Source organism: Engystomops pustulosus, chromosome 5 (genome assembly GCF_040894005.1).
Source record: "Engystomops pustulosus chromosome 5, aEngPut4.maternal, whole genome shotgun sequence".
Classification (NCBI taxonomy): Eukaryota; Metazoa; Chordata; class Amphibia; order Anura; family Leptodactylidae; genus Engystomops; species Engystomops pustulosus.
In genome coordinates this window covers 83,394,875-83,411,981 of record NC_092415.1, presented here as the reverse complement: position 1 = coordinate 83,411,981, position 17,107 = coordinate 83,394,875, and the positions used below count along the sequence as shown (strand labels likewise).

The 17,107-nt window shown below is 40.5% G+C and overlaps 1 protein-coding gene and 1 long non-coding RNA gene across 2 annotated transcripts in view; one reads left to right on the top strand and one right to left on the bottom strand.

Moving 5' to 3' along the window:
- Positions 1–533, bottom strand: part of LOC140133000 (uncharacterized) — a 47,278-nt gene extending 46,745 nt beyond the window's left edge. The window contains exon 1 of the long non-coding RNA XR_011855767.1: positions 285–533. This is a non-coding gene — a long non-coding RNA (uncharacterized lncRNA). The remainder of the gene's footprint in view (positions 1–284) is intronic.
- Positions 159–15,928, top strand: RPP40 (ribonuclease P/MRP subunit p40). Its single transcript, XM_072152514.1, has 8 exons — positions 159–423; positions 3,880–4,024; positions 4,244–4,312; positions 7,109–7,204; positions 7,286–7,420; positions 8,120–8,312; positions 13,566–13,700; positions 15,595–15,928. Exons 1-8 carry the CDS (start codon positions 307–309, stop codon positions 15,791–15,793), a joined length of 1,089 nt encoding a protein of 362 aa, XP_072008615.1. The 5' UTR covers positions 159–306; the 3' UTR covers positions 15,794–15,928.
- The last annotated feature ends 1,179 nt before the right edge of the window (positions 15,929–17,107 follow it).

The window sequence follows — 17,107 nt, the reverse complement described above, 5'->3', positions numbered from 1 at the left end:
GAATATCTGCCTTAAACATATGACTCTTTAAGTAGCATATGGATTATAACTATGACGTTTGAACAAAATGCATCCATAACCACTTTCCACGACTTGTGTGGAACATTGAAGTGAAGGCGTATTAGCGCTGCACTATGCACTTTCCACCAGCAGGTGGCAGTGCGGTACACCGTGTAGTTTTCTCCGGCCAGGAAATGTCGTAAGGTTCCCGCCTCTTCCTCGTCTGTAATGTTTAGGAGAATATTCTAATATTGTATCTAGGAGCGGAGTTTCCTAATAATTACCTGTGAGGGGGAGAGAGTGAGGATGCTGACGGCATTACAGACGTGTCCCCGCCATCTGCTGGTGTGTGAGAAGTCCAGCTTCCTGCAGGAGAGGTCCCGACACAGCGCACACGTGGAGACGCATTACTACAACTACTGTGTGAGTACCTCATGTGCTGCACAGCAATGACTTCCCAGCCGAGCGTCACTGATATTTCTGGCTACGTGACACCATTGCCAGTAATACCACGAGGCTCCGCAAGTCTGCAAGTGGCGTTAATCATTAGAAGCAGCCAATCAGAGACCATCTTTTATTTCTTTAAGAGGGTTAACAAAATGAAAGAAATCTGGAGCCAGATTGGTTGGTATGAGTGGAACCCAGTAGTTGTATCTAGAGCATTAGTATACCCTAAGTCTTTTGCTCCGCCCCTTATCCCACCCCCGCAGTGTCATTTTCCCCTTACGCTGCGTCACACGTGGTGTTTTGAACCCATTTTTGTCCCGGTTTTTTTTACGCATCAGTTTTTGTCGAGTTTTCACAATTATCTTAATTAAAGCTCGTCAAAAACAGATGCGTTTTAAAAAATGCAAGCATTTTTCAACGGACTGCTTAAAAGCGGGCCAAAAACTAGTTCAAAATGCTACGTGTGACCGCAGCCATAGTGCCTTGCTCCATCTCCCCCTCACATTGTTTCTCCCCAGCTCCCCTTTATATTAATCACCCCTTATTGTGCCCCACAGCAGCGGCTCACCAGTAGCAGCTCCCCTCTTTCTGCCCCCAAGCAGCTGCGCCCCATTTTTCTGCCCCCCCTCCCAACAGCAGCTCCCCTTTTTTTGCCCCCCAAGCAGCTCTTGCCAAATTTGTATGAAAATATCTTGTAATCCAACACAAAATGTCACCTTACCCAGCTTCTTACACCAAAGACATAACCAAACTATATAGATTTGGTATCTCTTTGATCGTAGTGACCCGGCAAAAAAGGGGAGGAAACGTTTGGACCATACATTGAGAGCCAGAAAAACAAAGCCCATCAGAAAATGGTGCAACTGCCAATTCTAGCTCATTTGGGATTTTCCAGCTTCCAACTAGATGGCACAGAATATTAAATGGTGTCACTAGAAAGTACAATTTGTCTTGCAGATTACAAGCATTCATATATCTGGGGCAGATAACAAGCCCAAATTATTTGCCTCCCAAAAGGGGTCTTCCAGGATTCTTGGAAAACACCCTGGGGACCAGGACCCCCCAGCAGCAGCTCAACCTCTTTTTGCCCCCCCCCCCCCCCCCCAAGCAGCTCTTGCCAAGTTTATATGAAAATATCTTCTAATCCTACACAAAATGTCACCTTACTCAGCTTTTTACGCCAAAGACATAACCAAACTGGATAGATTTGGTATCTCTGTGATCGTAGTGACCCAAAAAAAAAAGGGGAGGTAACATTTGGACCAGCCATAAAAACATAGCACATAAGAAAATGGTGCAAGTGCCAATTCTAGCTCATTTGGGATTTTTTTCCAGTTTACGAGTACATGGAACAGAATATTAAATGATGCCACAAGGTTCAAGAATTGCAGTTTGGTCATGACCTGACTAGGGCTGTGGTTCCAATGCAGAGCTGAATATTTTTTCATAAGATTTTGAGAAAATTATGAAATGTCTGTCTTACTTCTGATTAGCCAGGGATAAACTTTTATTGGTCTGAAGGCCATAATTTTCACGCTGCTCATCTTTAATGGAATGCAACAGTAACCTGATCCACTGATGCACCAATAACCACAGTACAGCAGCAAATGCCACCATAGAAATTATAGATACCATAGTGTAGCAAAAAGTAGCACCCTAGCAGCCAAATACCGCATTCAGAGCAGACAATGATAATAATAGAGAGTCCACACAGTAGACCAAAATGATACTGGCACGGCCCAGAGCAGATGACAAAAAAACGTAAATCCTCTCCTTTCCTGGCTCCACTTCTGCTCCATGCACATGCACCAGCTTCTTCTCTCCTCCATGTGCCGTTCGGCTATGTGTCCCACGCTAGTTGTATGTGCTAGGTCAGGACTCATGGCAGAGAGCACCAGGAGCAGGAGAGTGACAGGGCAGCACGGTGGCTGAGTGAGTAGCACTTCTGCCTTGCAGCACTGGGGTCCTGGGTTCGAATCCACCCAAGTCAACATCTGCAAAGAGTTTGTATGTTCTCTCCGTGTTTGCGTGGGTTTCCTCCGGGTACTCCGGTTTCCTCCGGGTACTCCGGTTTCCTCCCACACTCCAAAACATACTGGTAGGTTGTTTAGATTGTGAGCCCCATGGGGACAGGGACCAATTTGACCTGCTTTGTGCAGCGCTGCGTAATCTGTGTGCGCTATATAAATGAAGAATTAAGTACTTGCAACTCCCCTGCTCCTGGCGCCGCTCTGCTCTGGTTCCTGAGGCCGGGGCATACACAGAGCGGAGCAGTGAGGACTTCTCAGCTACACTCACCACTTCAGCCTCCTGAACCAATAAACGCTTCCATCAGCTATGGAAGTGCTCATTGGACTCTGACTGTCAGCAGGTTATGTGGCCGCCAGGGCTGTGGAGTCGGAGACCATAATTTTGATGGAGTCAAAGTTATGATAAAATGGACCGACTTCACAAATATATAATAAAGATGATGATGCACCAACAATCACAGAACAGCCAAAATGCCACCCCAGAAAATACCACAGTACAGCAATAAATAACACTCCACTCTGCCCTACGTCCTGACACCGGCATATACAAAGAAATGTTAATGTGGTCTCTTTGGTATTTGTTACATATTTATAGCTGCAGGTTACAAAAAGAATGCACATTTATTTACATACCGTATATACTCGAGTATAAGCCGACGCGAGTATAAGCCGAGACCCCTAATTTCAACACAAAAAACTGGGAAAACCTATTGACTCGAGTATAAGCCGAGGGTGGGAAATGCATTGGTTACAGCCTCCCAGTATATAGTCTGCCAGCCCCTGTAGCATACAGCCTGCCCAGCCCCTGTAGCATACAGCCTGCCCAGCCCCTGTAGCATACAGCCTGCCCAGCCCCTGTAGCATACAGCCTGCCCAGCCCCTGTAGCATACAGCCTGCCCAGCCCCTGTAGCATACAGCCTGCCCAACCCCTGTAGCATACAGCCTTCCCAGCCCCTGTAGTAGGAAAAAAATAACACTGTACTCATCTTTCCGACGTCCCCCATAGGTCCTCTTCTGTCTCAGACTGTCTCAGACAGAAGAGGACCTATGGGTGACGTCAGAAAGGTGAGTTTTGTCTTTATGTTTTTAGTTGACTCGAGTATAAGCCGAGTTAGGTTTTTTGAGCACAAATTTTGTGCTGAAAAACTAGGCTTATACTCGAGTATATAAGGTATTTATTCAAGAAATGGGTTCAGGGCTATCAGCTCTGACCCCAGATTATCCTTTTGCCAGTACCTTGGACAGGGGAACTTGAAAAGAAGGGAATGTAAGTCGGTATACTGCACTAGTATGAGTGTGAGTAAACTATTGCTAGTCTTACAAGATTCTGGTCAGTGTATGATCCTCACTTTGCAATACAGACTATCCCAGCATGTTATCATTGTCATTTTATGTATGCAGGTATCCATTTGTTTACCTGAATGTAGACTTCTCCCAGAAAAAGTAAAGAATATAATTGATGATTTTGGGAGCTATTATTTGGTGAAGAATCTCCCCGTAAATGAATTTCTAACACAAGAATTTAATGACCGATTCCTAAAGAAAGGTAAGAAAATAAAATACATCCTGTTAATTACATGTTGATGGGATTTTTCTTAAAGCATCAGCGAGTGCTTGTTTGCTGGGACCCCAGACATCCAAAGAATGGGCAATTTTAGTTTTAGCGTTTGGTAGCAATTAGTCTTTCATTGATATTCACTAACTTTCCAATTCAACTCCATATCAAGAGCAATGATGTGTAAATGTGATTTCATTTTCTTTCTAGGTTTGTTTTATGCTCTTTCGTACAATACTAGAATTGACCAAGATAATGTTGCTGCAGTGCTGCCCACAGGTATCTCTTTACTTCCTATAAACTTTAGAAGTGAATTTTGTTAACATGGAAGCTGCAGGGTATTATTTTCTCTGATACTAGACAGATACAAGAATAAGGAGCTGTAAAAATCTGGTTGTCCGTTCAGCCTGTTCTCAACAGAGAAGTGGCCAACACATAAATGTATATACAATTTTACATCATTTAACCCTTTCCCTTCCTGGCGTTTCTGGAAATTTGTCACGTTATTGGCCAGAGCAAGTTTTACAATATTGACATGTGTAAATGTAACTTAATTAAAAAATTACAGCATAAAGAATCGTACAAACCCCAACAAACCAATATTCTCTGTAAGCAGACACTTGCCCAATTTCCAAAATTGCATTGATTGCAATTGCATTAATTAAAGGAAACCTACCACTTGAAGTGGCAGGTTTCAGAAGAAAACACCGAGCACCAGCTCAGGGTGAGCTGGTGCCGGAGCTTATTTTAGTTAGTGTTTTAAACCGCGGTATCGCGGTTTAAAACACTTTTTAAACGTTGTAGCCGGCGCAGGCAGGTACGCGCTCGGCGCTTACCGTGCACGCGGCTACATAGGAAGTGAATGAGAGCCGCGCGCATGGTAAGCGCCGAGCGCGTACCTGCCTGCGCCGGTTACAACGTTTAAAAAGTGTTTTAAACCGCGATACCGCGGTTTAAAACACTAACTAAAATAAGCTCCGGCACCAGCTCACCCTGAGCTGGTGCCCGGTATTGCTATCGGAAACCTGCCACTTCAAGTGGTAGGTTTCCTTTAAGTTAATAGACATGGGCACATTCATGCAATTTTGATTCAAAGTGTAAAATTTTATCTTAAAAAATGCATAAAAACGACTTTAATGGCAAAAAATGTGCCCCAAACAGAAAATAATTAACTTCACACCTTCTAAATGTAATAGATGAACATGTGTTCATAAATACCTCATAGTCATATGTTTACATAAATAAATCAAAGAATCACTAAAACTGAAGTAACCGAAAAATCAGCTTTTTTAAATAATGAGTTACAAAATGGCAAAAAACAGTAATTTCAGAATTATTTTGATTGGGGCTTTTGATGCCCCATATATGGCTGTATATGTATTGCAGTGTATGGTGAATATTCTATGGATTTGTAACAGTGTACCAGGTTAAATGACAGGCCCCGACGACCTTACGGGGTCAGCGATCCCTGCCAAGACAGTAGCGTGGTATATTAGAAGAGGGCTCAGGCCCTTAACCCGCATGGGCACCGCCATCTTGCCAAGGATCGTCGCTCCCTGTGACGTCATCGTTCCGTCTTCTGAGGACCGGAGGCTGTCTCGTTTTTACCCTTTCATTACAATTTGGTATCAGCTAATTGTAATAAATGAGAAGGAAAATCGCCATATACTGCCATACAGTAGTATGGTAGGATCAGTCGGACAACCTAGGGTTAAAGTACCCTAGGGAGTCTGAAAAATAGTAAAAAGTAAAAATTAAAAAAAAAGTTAACAAAAAAAAGTATAATAAAAAAAAACAAAAAATTCAAATCGCCCTCCTTTCCCTAGAACTGATATAAATATAAATAAACAGTGAAAATCACTAACACATTAGGTCCAAAAATGCCCGTTCTTCCAAAATATAATAACGTTTTTTAACTGCATTTAACCCCGTAACGGAAAATAGCGCCCAACGTCGAAAATGGCACTTATTTGCCATTTTTAAAAATATTACAAAATCAACAAAAAGTGATCAACGGGTCGTACAGTCCTAAATATGGTAGCATTGAAAACTTCATCAGAAGTTGCAAAAAATGACACCACCCACAGGTCTGTACACAGAAGATGGCACAGAAGATGGCAAAAAAAAAAAAAAAATCTACATGAGTTTTTCATTTTTGTAAATGTATGAAAACAATATAAAAGCTATACAAATTTGTCATCCCTGTTATTGCACCGACCCAAAGAATAAAGTAGACCTGTCATTAGGTAGGTCATTTTTAACCAAAGACAGGTTCCAGTAGCTTCTTCCATGCTGATTTTAAATTCGCTCTAAAAGTTTATTCCCTGCCAGGTCCCTCTCTCCTTCTACACATTCATACCCTATCCTCTGGATCTCTTTAGCATCATTGAGATGACATGAAGCATAGAAGATAGCATGCAGCCCAGAGAAAAAGCCAATGAATCTGCTCGCTACTCACCCCTGGGACTCGATTGAAACTGCTGGGAGGGAGTCCTGTAACGTGCCTATACGAACATTTTTTTTTTAAATCGGCATGTGAGAGGCTATTGGGGCCCGTTGTCAAGTAAAAATGACCTTTCTGATGACAGGATCCCTTTAATGGAGCTATGACATGTCATTAAGAGGTTAATGATTCATATACAGCATATGTTTAGGTAATGTTCAGTCAGGCTTCTGATCTAGATTTAGATTCCATACCTACTCGGTGTTGATGCTATACTAGACAATTTGTGACAGAAAATGTAGGCTTTAGGATGCATATATTCTGCTGTGGTCCGTCTGTGAATCGCAGAACCTGCAGTGTCAATACTTAACGGATCAACCACACTGCACAGTGATATGTGATGGAGGGACTCTTGGATCATATATCCATACGATGCAAGTAGTCCAATCCACTGCACTGTTGTCGTTACTGGAAGCAGGACACTGCACTCGAGGACCAACCAGGGCAGTGTGAATTGGCCCTTAAACTATTTGAATACATTCAAAATGTAAGTGAATACTTTTAGGATTGCATGTGGAAATTCTACTGGGTAATACATTACTACTCAGTCTTTTTTGTTTTATTATTTTCAGGAAAACTGATTCTATCTGTAAATAAAGACACATATGAAGAGATGGGGCTACAGGGCAAGCCCTCACTATATTCCGGAAAAAAAGCCATACGATATAGTAAGAGATTGGCTATGGTTTATTTGGTGGTCTTATTTGGCTTGTTAGTTACAATAACTTCCTTTTTTAATACCTTTTCAGTTGTTACAATTGACCTCTCAGACTCTTCCATGTCCCCTGATGGCAAAAAATTCCAGCGTGTAAAATGGGCCTTAACTGAGAAAAAACCTCTGGCTCTTGACTTTTTGGTTAGTTGGGATCCTTTGGATAATTCAGGTATTTAACAACTTAAATTTTGTAACTATTTTAAAGAGTTCAGTTCTTGCTTTGTTCATGCCTTTTAGTCTTCATCATGTTATGGTAACTAGCTACCAGATATACTGTTTTTTAAGGATTGACAGCAATTAAAGCGATGCAACATAGAAACAAGCACATCTCCACTACAATCATACAAGCAGCTCTGCTGCATTTACATACTCTCTCTCACACACACAATGGGTCCAAATAGGCTCGTTTTCATCATTTCACCAAAAAAAAGTAAATAAAAAGCAATCAAGAGGTCCTACAGTTGTCCAAATGGTATAATTGAAAACAATAAACCCTATCAGAAAATAGTGCATTTGTTATTTTTTGGGAATTCCACCGCATTTTGGAATTAATTTTCCAGCTTTACAGTACATGGCACAGATTATTGAATGGTGCCACTAGAAAGTACAATTTGTCCCACAGATAACAAGCGCTGATTCAGCTCTGTACATGGAATTATCAAAAAGAGACGTATTGTGGAAGGAAGGGAGTGAACAACTGAAATTTTAAGGGGTTAAAGCTTAATTTCTGCAATACAGATTTTCCTACAGCAGATCTACCATGTCTATAAACCTAGAATCAAATTAATACCCAAAATTATAATCTTTGAGGATGATTTGCTTATAAACTGTAATCCAACATGTTTCTTTTTAATTTTGACTTTTTCAGAACAACCTTCTATTCAGTCTTATTATTCAAAGTATGTTGTTAAGGAATGTCGATTTCAGGTAAACTCTAATGTTTCAAGGGACCTGCTCTGTCCTGTGTTGAAGAGTGATGAACTGCATGGTAAAGAAGGAACATCGTGCAGCGCTTCTGAAGTTTTTGAATGGCTTGGTGCCATAAGTAATGAAATTAACTGGTGGGTTAATTATTTGTCATATTTTTCCTTTATTTACCTGTGTTAAAGGAAACCTACCATGTAAATCAAGTATGGATAAAGCAGGGCACTTACCGTATATATACGTGTGTATAAGCAGACTTTTTTTTTTTTTTTATATGGCTGTGTCGCCGCTGATGATGTCATAGTGTGCGTCTGCTGTATGCGCCTACTACAGCATAGAGGAAGCCTGTATACTATTGGGGCCGTGCTGGCTGTATACTACTGGGGGCTAGCTGGGTATATACTACAAGGGGGCTTCTGTATACTACTTTTGGCTGTATACTACATGGAGGCTGGCTGGCTGTATACTACATGGAGGCTGGCTGGCTGTATACTACATGGAGGCTGGCTGGCTGTATACTACATGGGGGTTGGCTGGCTGTATACTACATGGGGGTTGGCTGGCTGTATACTACATGGGGGTTGGCTGGCTGTATACTACATTGGGGGTTGGCTGGCTGTATAGGGGGCCGGCTATATACTGGAGGCTGTGACAAATGCATTTCCCACTTTCGGCTTATACTCAAGTCAATAGGTTTTCCCAGCTTTTGGTGGTAAAATTAGGGGTCTTGGCTTATGCTTGGGTTGGCTTATACTCGAGTATATACGGTGTGCATGCTGTTAAGCTCAGTGGGTGCCATGAGTTAGCTGTAATTTGTGCGGCTAGCTCGCATTGTCCTTATACATATTGTTGTGTGAATGAGCCTTAACCCCTTAATGACGGAGGGTTTTTCGGCTAATTTCTCGCTCTCCAACTTCAAAAATCCATAACTTTTTCATTTTTACGTGTACAGACCTGTGTGAGGGCTTATTTTGTGCGTAACAAATTTTACTTTCCCGTAATGTTATTTATTTTAACATGCCGTGTACTGCGAAGCTGTGGAAAAATTGAAAAAAAACTGCACGTGCGTCACGTTCTTGTGGGCTCAGTTTTTACGACTTTCACTCTTCGCTCCAAATAACACGCCTACTTTATTCTTTGGTTCGGTGCGATCGCGGTGATACCAAATTTATATAGGTTTTATTGTGTTTTAATACATTTTCAAAAATTAAACGAATGTGTACAAAAAAGAAAAAAAATTTTTTGCCATCTTCTGACGCTAATAACTTTTTCATACTTTGGCGCACGGAAATGTGTGAGGGGTCATTTTTTGCGAAATGAGGCGACGTTTTCATTGCTACCATTTTGAGGTCTGTGCAACATTTTGATCATTTTTTATTTCATTTTTTATGTTATGTAAAAAGGTGTAAAAGTCGCATTTCGGACATTTGGGCGCCATTTCCCGCCTCGGAGGTCACCGCCGGCCGTAACCGTTTTTATATTTTGATAGATCGGGCAATTTGGGACGCGGCGATACCTAATATGTCTGTGATTTTTACTGTTTGTTATGTTTTATATCCGTTCTAGGGAAAGGGGGGTGATTTGAACTTTTAATATTTTATTAATTTTTTTTATTTTTTTAAACTTTTTTTTTTCTTTTTTTTTTTCACTATTTTTTAGACCATCTAGGGTACATTAACCCTAGATGGTCAGATCGCTCCTACCATATACTGCAATACTACAGTATTGCAATATATGGCGTTTTTGCAGGTCTTACATTACAATGAGCCACTGGCTCATTGTAACGAACCTGCATAAACCATGTAGCCTCGTGTCAAAAGAAGACCCGAGGCTACCATGGTAACCGATCGCCGCCCCCCGATGACGTTCGGGGGCGTGGCGATCGAAAAAAAGATGGCGGCGCCCGCGCGCCGCCGTCTTTTAAACGCCGCCCGCGACTTTGCGGCCGGCGTTTAGAGGGTTAATAGCCGCGATCGGTGCTAGCACCGACCGCGGTTATTAGCGGTGGGGGTTTTGTGCAAAATGCAAAAACCCCCACCTCTGTATGAAGAGGACTCAGCCCGTGAGCCCTCTTCATACATCCCTTATACCTCTGCGCCGTAGAGCTACGGCGCAGAGCGTTAAGGGGTTAATAGATACAGTATACCGTAAATGGTGGAGTATCCAGAGACCACAGTGCAATAGACATCCTTTTAATTACTGTAAGATGAATATGTTCATTTTTATAGCAATTGAAATCCAGTAAGGAAATATAGGCATACTAAGTCGTTTGTGTGGTTTTTTTTGGGGGGGGGGGGGGGTTTGGACAAAAATTGCTAAATTATACTGTTTATGTGTTCAGAAAGGTGAACATTTTTGGTACAAAAGATACAGTTTTTATGAACATGAAGGGCTACATAAAAACATGTTTTAAGACTTCTTATTTACGCTTTAATTATTGTTTTGGTGTAATGAAATTGTGAACTTGATGCAGATGTTTATATTTCAACATAAAGGAGGTAGTGTGATGAAAATATGGAGTACACAGCAAGAGGGCACAGGTTGGGTATTTTCATGTGCATTACATAGAACAGAACTATGCCTCACCTTCTGGAACCTTATCGTGAATACTGCACTCAAAACCCAGGGGATCACGCATCCATGGGGAATATCACACTTTAGCAGAATCGTTGGCACTACAGTCTTTATCCTCCAAAAGTCCAAAGGATATATGGCCAATAACCTCATATGCCAGTTATGGATTTATGGTCCATCCCAGCCAAATGCCTAATATGTTTCTGTGATTGGAGGCCTTGGATAAGGAAATAAACAGAACTCTCAATGGGAGCATAGTAAGTGGGTCATGTTCGGTCACAAAAAATACTTCCCTTTGAGAAGTTAGAATTCAACCGAGGTCCTTGATCTTGTCCAGGTAGGTGTTCTAGAACCCAACTAGGGACGTGTTATTCACAGAGTTATTTTTTCTATGAGTGCTATTTCTGGAGAATTGGCTTAAAGGGGTGTTCCAATTTCAGCAAATTGATGTTATTTTTAGTATAATAAAAAGTTATACAATTTCCCAATATACTTTCTGTATAAATCCCTCACAGATTTCTATATCTCTGCTTGCTGTACTTCTATAGAAAGCTCCTTTGTTTACTACCAGTGGGCTAAAATCTGACAATGGTCACACAGGTGCACGACTCATTAGTATCATGGAGAGTAATCAGAGCTGTGTGATATAATGAGCCGTGCACCTGTGTGACCATGGTCAGATTTCTGTCCACTGGATGTAAACACAAAAGCTTTCTATAGAATGACAGCAATCAGATGTAGAAAACAGTGAAAAATTGATACAGAAAGGTTATTGAAAAAATGTATAACTATTCATTATAATAACAAAAACATTTATCCACTGAAATGGGAACACCCCTTTAACTTTCATTTATATCTTTGTAGTACTTTGACCTGTTGAAGTTGCTGGTCCAGTGTTGAAATATGTTGTCAAACTATTTTATCTAGTAAATGATCAAAGTTCAACTTACCTTTAGTATATCCATTTTTCACCTGGAAGCGTGCCCACCCCCCTGTAACTATTGTCGTATCATTATCATACTTCAGAGTAATGCAAGGGCTCTCATACTGTATGAGATGTGAAATCTGTGTGATCATGCAGAACCATTTCCATGGGCTGCGCACATTCATATGCATTGGGCCTAAATGTGAGCGACTCCATCTTAAAAATACAAATTGGAAAATTTTGCTAAATTATGAGCAATTTTTAAAGCGGTTTCCTTATTTAGAAGTCTGTTGTAACGGCTATATATTCATGCTGCCATTTTTATTATTGCATTGTACTTATTTTTGACTAGCAATATCTTTTTCTCACAACTTTATTACCGTATATTCTGGCGTATAAGACGACCCCCCCTTACTTTCCTGTTTAAAATATAGTTTATTTTAGAGTTTATTTAGAGTTTAAGATATATTTGCCGTATAAGACTACCCCTTTTCCAACGCATACAAAACACCGGTAAAAATTAAAAAAAAAACAGATTTGAATTTAACATGGTCCTTTTTTTAATTTAAATTCTTATCACATGCAGGTATATAGCAGGAAAACTGTCGCTCATAAACATAAGGCATACAACAACAAAATTACCATCGTCCATTTTACTGTAAATGTTACCATACTGTACCTTAAATTTTTATTTTATTAAATATTCCATGCCATGCCAAATTCCAAATGCAATGAAAATGGTGAAAAAACGCATTTGCGCCATTTTCTTGTGGATATTACGTCTTTCACTGAGCGCCCAAAATGACATGTCTACTTTATTCTTTGGGTCGGTACGATTACGTGGATACCAAATTTATAAAGGTTTTATAATGTTTTCATACATTTACAAAAATGAAAACCTCCTGTACAAAAATGATTTTTTTGATTTTTGCCAACTTCTGGCGCTAATAACTTTTTTATACTTTGGTGTACGGAGCTGTGGGTGGTGTCATTTTTTGCGAAATTTGATAATATTTTCAATGATATCATTTTTAGGACTGTGCGACCTTTTGAAAACTTTTTATAGATTTTTTTTATATTTTTCAAAATGGCAAAAAAGTGCCATTTTCGACTTTGGGTGCTATTTTCCGTTACGGGGTTAAACACATTGAAAAACCGTTATCATATTTTGATCGGGCATTTTCGGACACGTCGATACCTAATGTGTTTATGATTTCTACTGTTTATATTTATGTCAGTTCTAGGGAAAGGGGGGTGATTTGAAATTTTAGGTTTTTTTATTATTAGTTTTTTTTTTTTAACTTTTTTTATTTATACTATTTTTCAGACTCCCTAGGGTACTTTAACCCTAGGTTGTCTGATCGATCCTACCATATACTGCCATACTACAGTATGGCAGTATATGGGGATTTTCCTCCTCATTCATTACAATGTGCTATCAGCACATTGTAAATGAAGGGGTTAAAACGAAATAGCCTCGGGTCTTCGGAAGACCCGAGGCTACCATGGAGACGGATCGCCGCCCCCGATGACGTCACGGGGAGCGGCGATCCCAGGTAAGATGGCGGGTGTTACCAGTAAGCCTTTGCTGCAATATGCAGCAAAGACTTACCGGCTATGGAGAGGGCTCAGCCCGTGAGCCCTCTCCATGCACGGTGAATACACGGTGGGCGGGCGGGCGGGATTACCGGCGTATAAGACGACCCCAGAGAAGACAGAAGATTTTTCTGTCTTCAAAAGTCGTCTTATACGCCGGAATATACGTAAATGTGCTTTTCATAGGGTTCAGCCATCATTGAATTAAAAGTTATGTTATGGTTTATTGAGTCATCATTATCACTTTATATTGAGTTACACACATTCATCACATATGTTTTGTGTTTTCTTACAGTAACAATGAGTCCAATAGCTTCATATCAAGTTTTTGCTGTCCAGAGCCAAGTATTTTAGTTGAGCAGGCACATGTATGTACAGTTACTGGGTTCATAACACCAACAAAAATCCAGAAACTGGTAAAGCAGCTACGGTACGTTTCTTTTATTGTTTTGTTTGCTAAAGCTAGACTCAAAATTTTATTGCACTGTACATGCAGTCCCCTACTGAACAACCCCCTTACAGACGACCCCTTATTACAATCTGCCCTCTGGATGTTGGTTATGTGCTGTAATTTAGTCTTGGACTACAATAATCAGCTGTAAAAGATATCAAAGGTGTCTGCAATTAAGCTTTATTGTTAGTCCTGGTTCTTATGACAACCCAACATTTATAAATCCAATTGTCATAGAGACCAAAAAATTTTGGCTGGGGTTACAGTTATAACATATACAGTTCCGACTTGCATACAAATTCAACTTAAGAACAAACCTACAGAACTTATGCTGTACGTAACCCGGGGACTGCCTGTACTCAATCTTTTTCAGTTCCATGGTACTTAAAGACTGTCAACATGGGTAAGGTTTGTTATTTATTTACAAAAGTGTCTGAAGGTAAAACTGTACAAGTTGAATGTGGCAACCAATAAGAGCTCAGCTTTCATTTTATAAACTGCTGGGAAAAACTGAGATACAGTTTGAGGTAAAAAACAAAACAAAAACGGAAGTCAGCAGTCACCATTTGCAAATGGTTAAATGGGATTAAAAAAAAAACATGGCTGATCTTAAAACACTGTAGGCTGTTATTTGATATGGAAGAGAAATGGATAGTAAATGGAACCCCTTACATTTACCAAACATTGACTTCCATGTACGGAAGTGTCCTTTCCAAATAAATAGGGCTGTATCCTGTGTTGTTTTTGCCATTATAATTTACGGAAATGAGCATAAGATACACAGAAGTCTCATCAACTCCTGCATAAGCATCATAGATGCCTGTACAGCCAAAGTCCCATGTGGATAAATCCAAATGAAACCGTTTTTTTCTTGTCCCTCAGTCCTGGCCACAAGTTGCGGCCATTTTAATGGCCCTTCATTGCTGCAGCTTACGACTTGACTGAAGGTCATATTACATGTAGCCCAGTAATTCTGTACAAAGCTCTGATCCTTCTGTCACATGACCAGACACCATGTCTGGGTGGTTATGGCCATCTTTACTATCAGGCAGGAGGCACACAGAGGGCCTCTCCTGCAGAAGTTGAGTCACTGTGGAAAGGGAAGGGGCTCCAAGCTCTCATGTCTGACTGGTTCACACGGAATGCCGAATCTGTGCTCCTTGTGTGTTATCAGCTCAGATGTCTAGAGAAGTTGCGTTCATGTTGTGTTGACGCCTCATACACACAAACACTGCCTGACAATGGCAGGGTGAGTGGCACTCGACCCACTGAGGTTCATAGGAAGTGACTGTCTGGGACATCATTGATTAGGTCACGAGGGCTAATAGGTATGCAGGGAAGATGCAATGTGCATTATTTCTGCATGTCTGTGTGTACAGATCAATGGTAATGGCAGATACCATAAGTTCACTGCTACATGTGATCAGTATAGAAGAAAAGCAGGGAACACAGGGGCCCACATTCATCAAAACTAGTGCAGCCTGTCTGTAGAGTGTGCAGAGTGCGCCAGATTAATCAAAACTGGTGCACGGTCTTCATTAATCTGTTGCCCTCTGCACTGCTCGGGAAGTGTCCAATATACAGTATATATATTTATTTTTGTGCACTTTGTTCATGCTGCAGAATTGTTGCATATATCCATCATAAATGTGGTGCAAATTCCAACTAAGCACTAACACGCCCCTTTTAGATGAACATTTATTCTGTCTTGTCGAACACCACACAGACATGACACAAAACTGGCGCAGACACTTTATAAATACATGTGTAAGCAGTTTGCACCTTCTTTTCAGTGCAAAGACAGAAAACTGGCTGGCCAATGTGCTTTCTACTTGCATGTGCTCCAGTCAAATTCTTTCTCTTTTTATTTCAGTGAATATTTCAACGAACCAAAGCTGAGTCAGTGGGTATCCATTATGGTACATGGTTTTGCAGACAGTCCTGTATCCTGGAGAGAAACAGAACATGGCTACTTTAAAGGTGGTGAAAATTTGTACAGTTTTGTCATCTTTAATAATGAGGACTACTGGCTGCAAATGGCTGTTGGAACATATGACGGTTGCCCTCCCTAATGAGCACGGGAATTTTATTTATTTACAATATATGAAATTTTTTTGATAGTTTGCATTTGTTTATTTTTATTGTAAGTTCTTCAAGCACAAATGTTGTTTAAACCTAAAATTAAAGGGAAAACAGACATCCCCATGGACTGTGTGACTTATGTGTGATTGAGATCTTACAAGTGAGAAAATGCATACATGCTATGAACTTTTTCCCAAAGGAGAACTATTTCATTTTGCATAGCTAAAACTGTGATTGTGAAAAAAAAAAAAAAAATCAAATGGACACATGGCACATTCTGTTTATGACCTGACAAAAAGTTTTTCTCTAAACAAAATATTACTTTGTGTTTCTAATTAGTTTAACCCTTTAGTGCCTCTATTCAATGGCCACGGCAAGACAATTTTCTGCCCTATAGTTATATCTGCCACCGGTGAACTTGCCTTGCTGTCTTTCTTCTCTGACCTCTTATCTAAGTTAAAAAGGGACTACTTTGTGATATTATGCACATGGAGCAAATGAGGGCCTCTAACGATGGCTCATTCAAAACATTCCACTCCATCTGGACACCTTGGATCATGTATAGATCCTCCCACGCTTTGGACTCCTGGTAGACCGCTAGTGGCTGCAGGCAGGAGTGGCTTACCTTCACTTCCTTTCTTTCCTCTTATCCCTTTAACCTTCAACCTTTTTCATAACCAAGGTCATTTGCACATGAATGTCCAGGACAATTTTTACAGTACTCTTTTACTCTTCTTTAAATGATGATATTTTTGGAGCCACTTCACATATCACAACAATTTTATTTAGGGTTTTTTCATGACATGGGAGACTTTACATTGAAGGGTGTAATTTTTTTTCTCTTTTAAAAAAAGTTTATGTAGTAGTGAATGCTAAATGACAGATATGGGAGCTGCTAAGTTGCGTGGCAACCAAATGGCGCCTTTCAATGATGTCTCGGGAGGCACTGATTGACCATCCAACATGTTGGTGACCATGTGCAAAACTGTTTAGGTTCCACAGTCGAGATCGTCCGTGACATCTAACAGGTTAATTGCCGTTATTGGTGCTAGCACAAATCATGCCAGTTATCTGCAGGTAAGTCCTCACCATACAACACTTACCCACCATCCAACATATTTTTGCATTGGGCGGTCGTGAAAGTGTTAAGGTTCTGGAATACCAAGTTACAAACCTCTACATGGTACTTCAGCAGATCCCAAAGATTTTCAATGTGATTCATATTTGATGAAACTGCAGGCCACTCCATTTGAGATACCCAAGTTTCTAGAAGGTGTTCCCTAATGAACCACAATGACATTGCC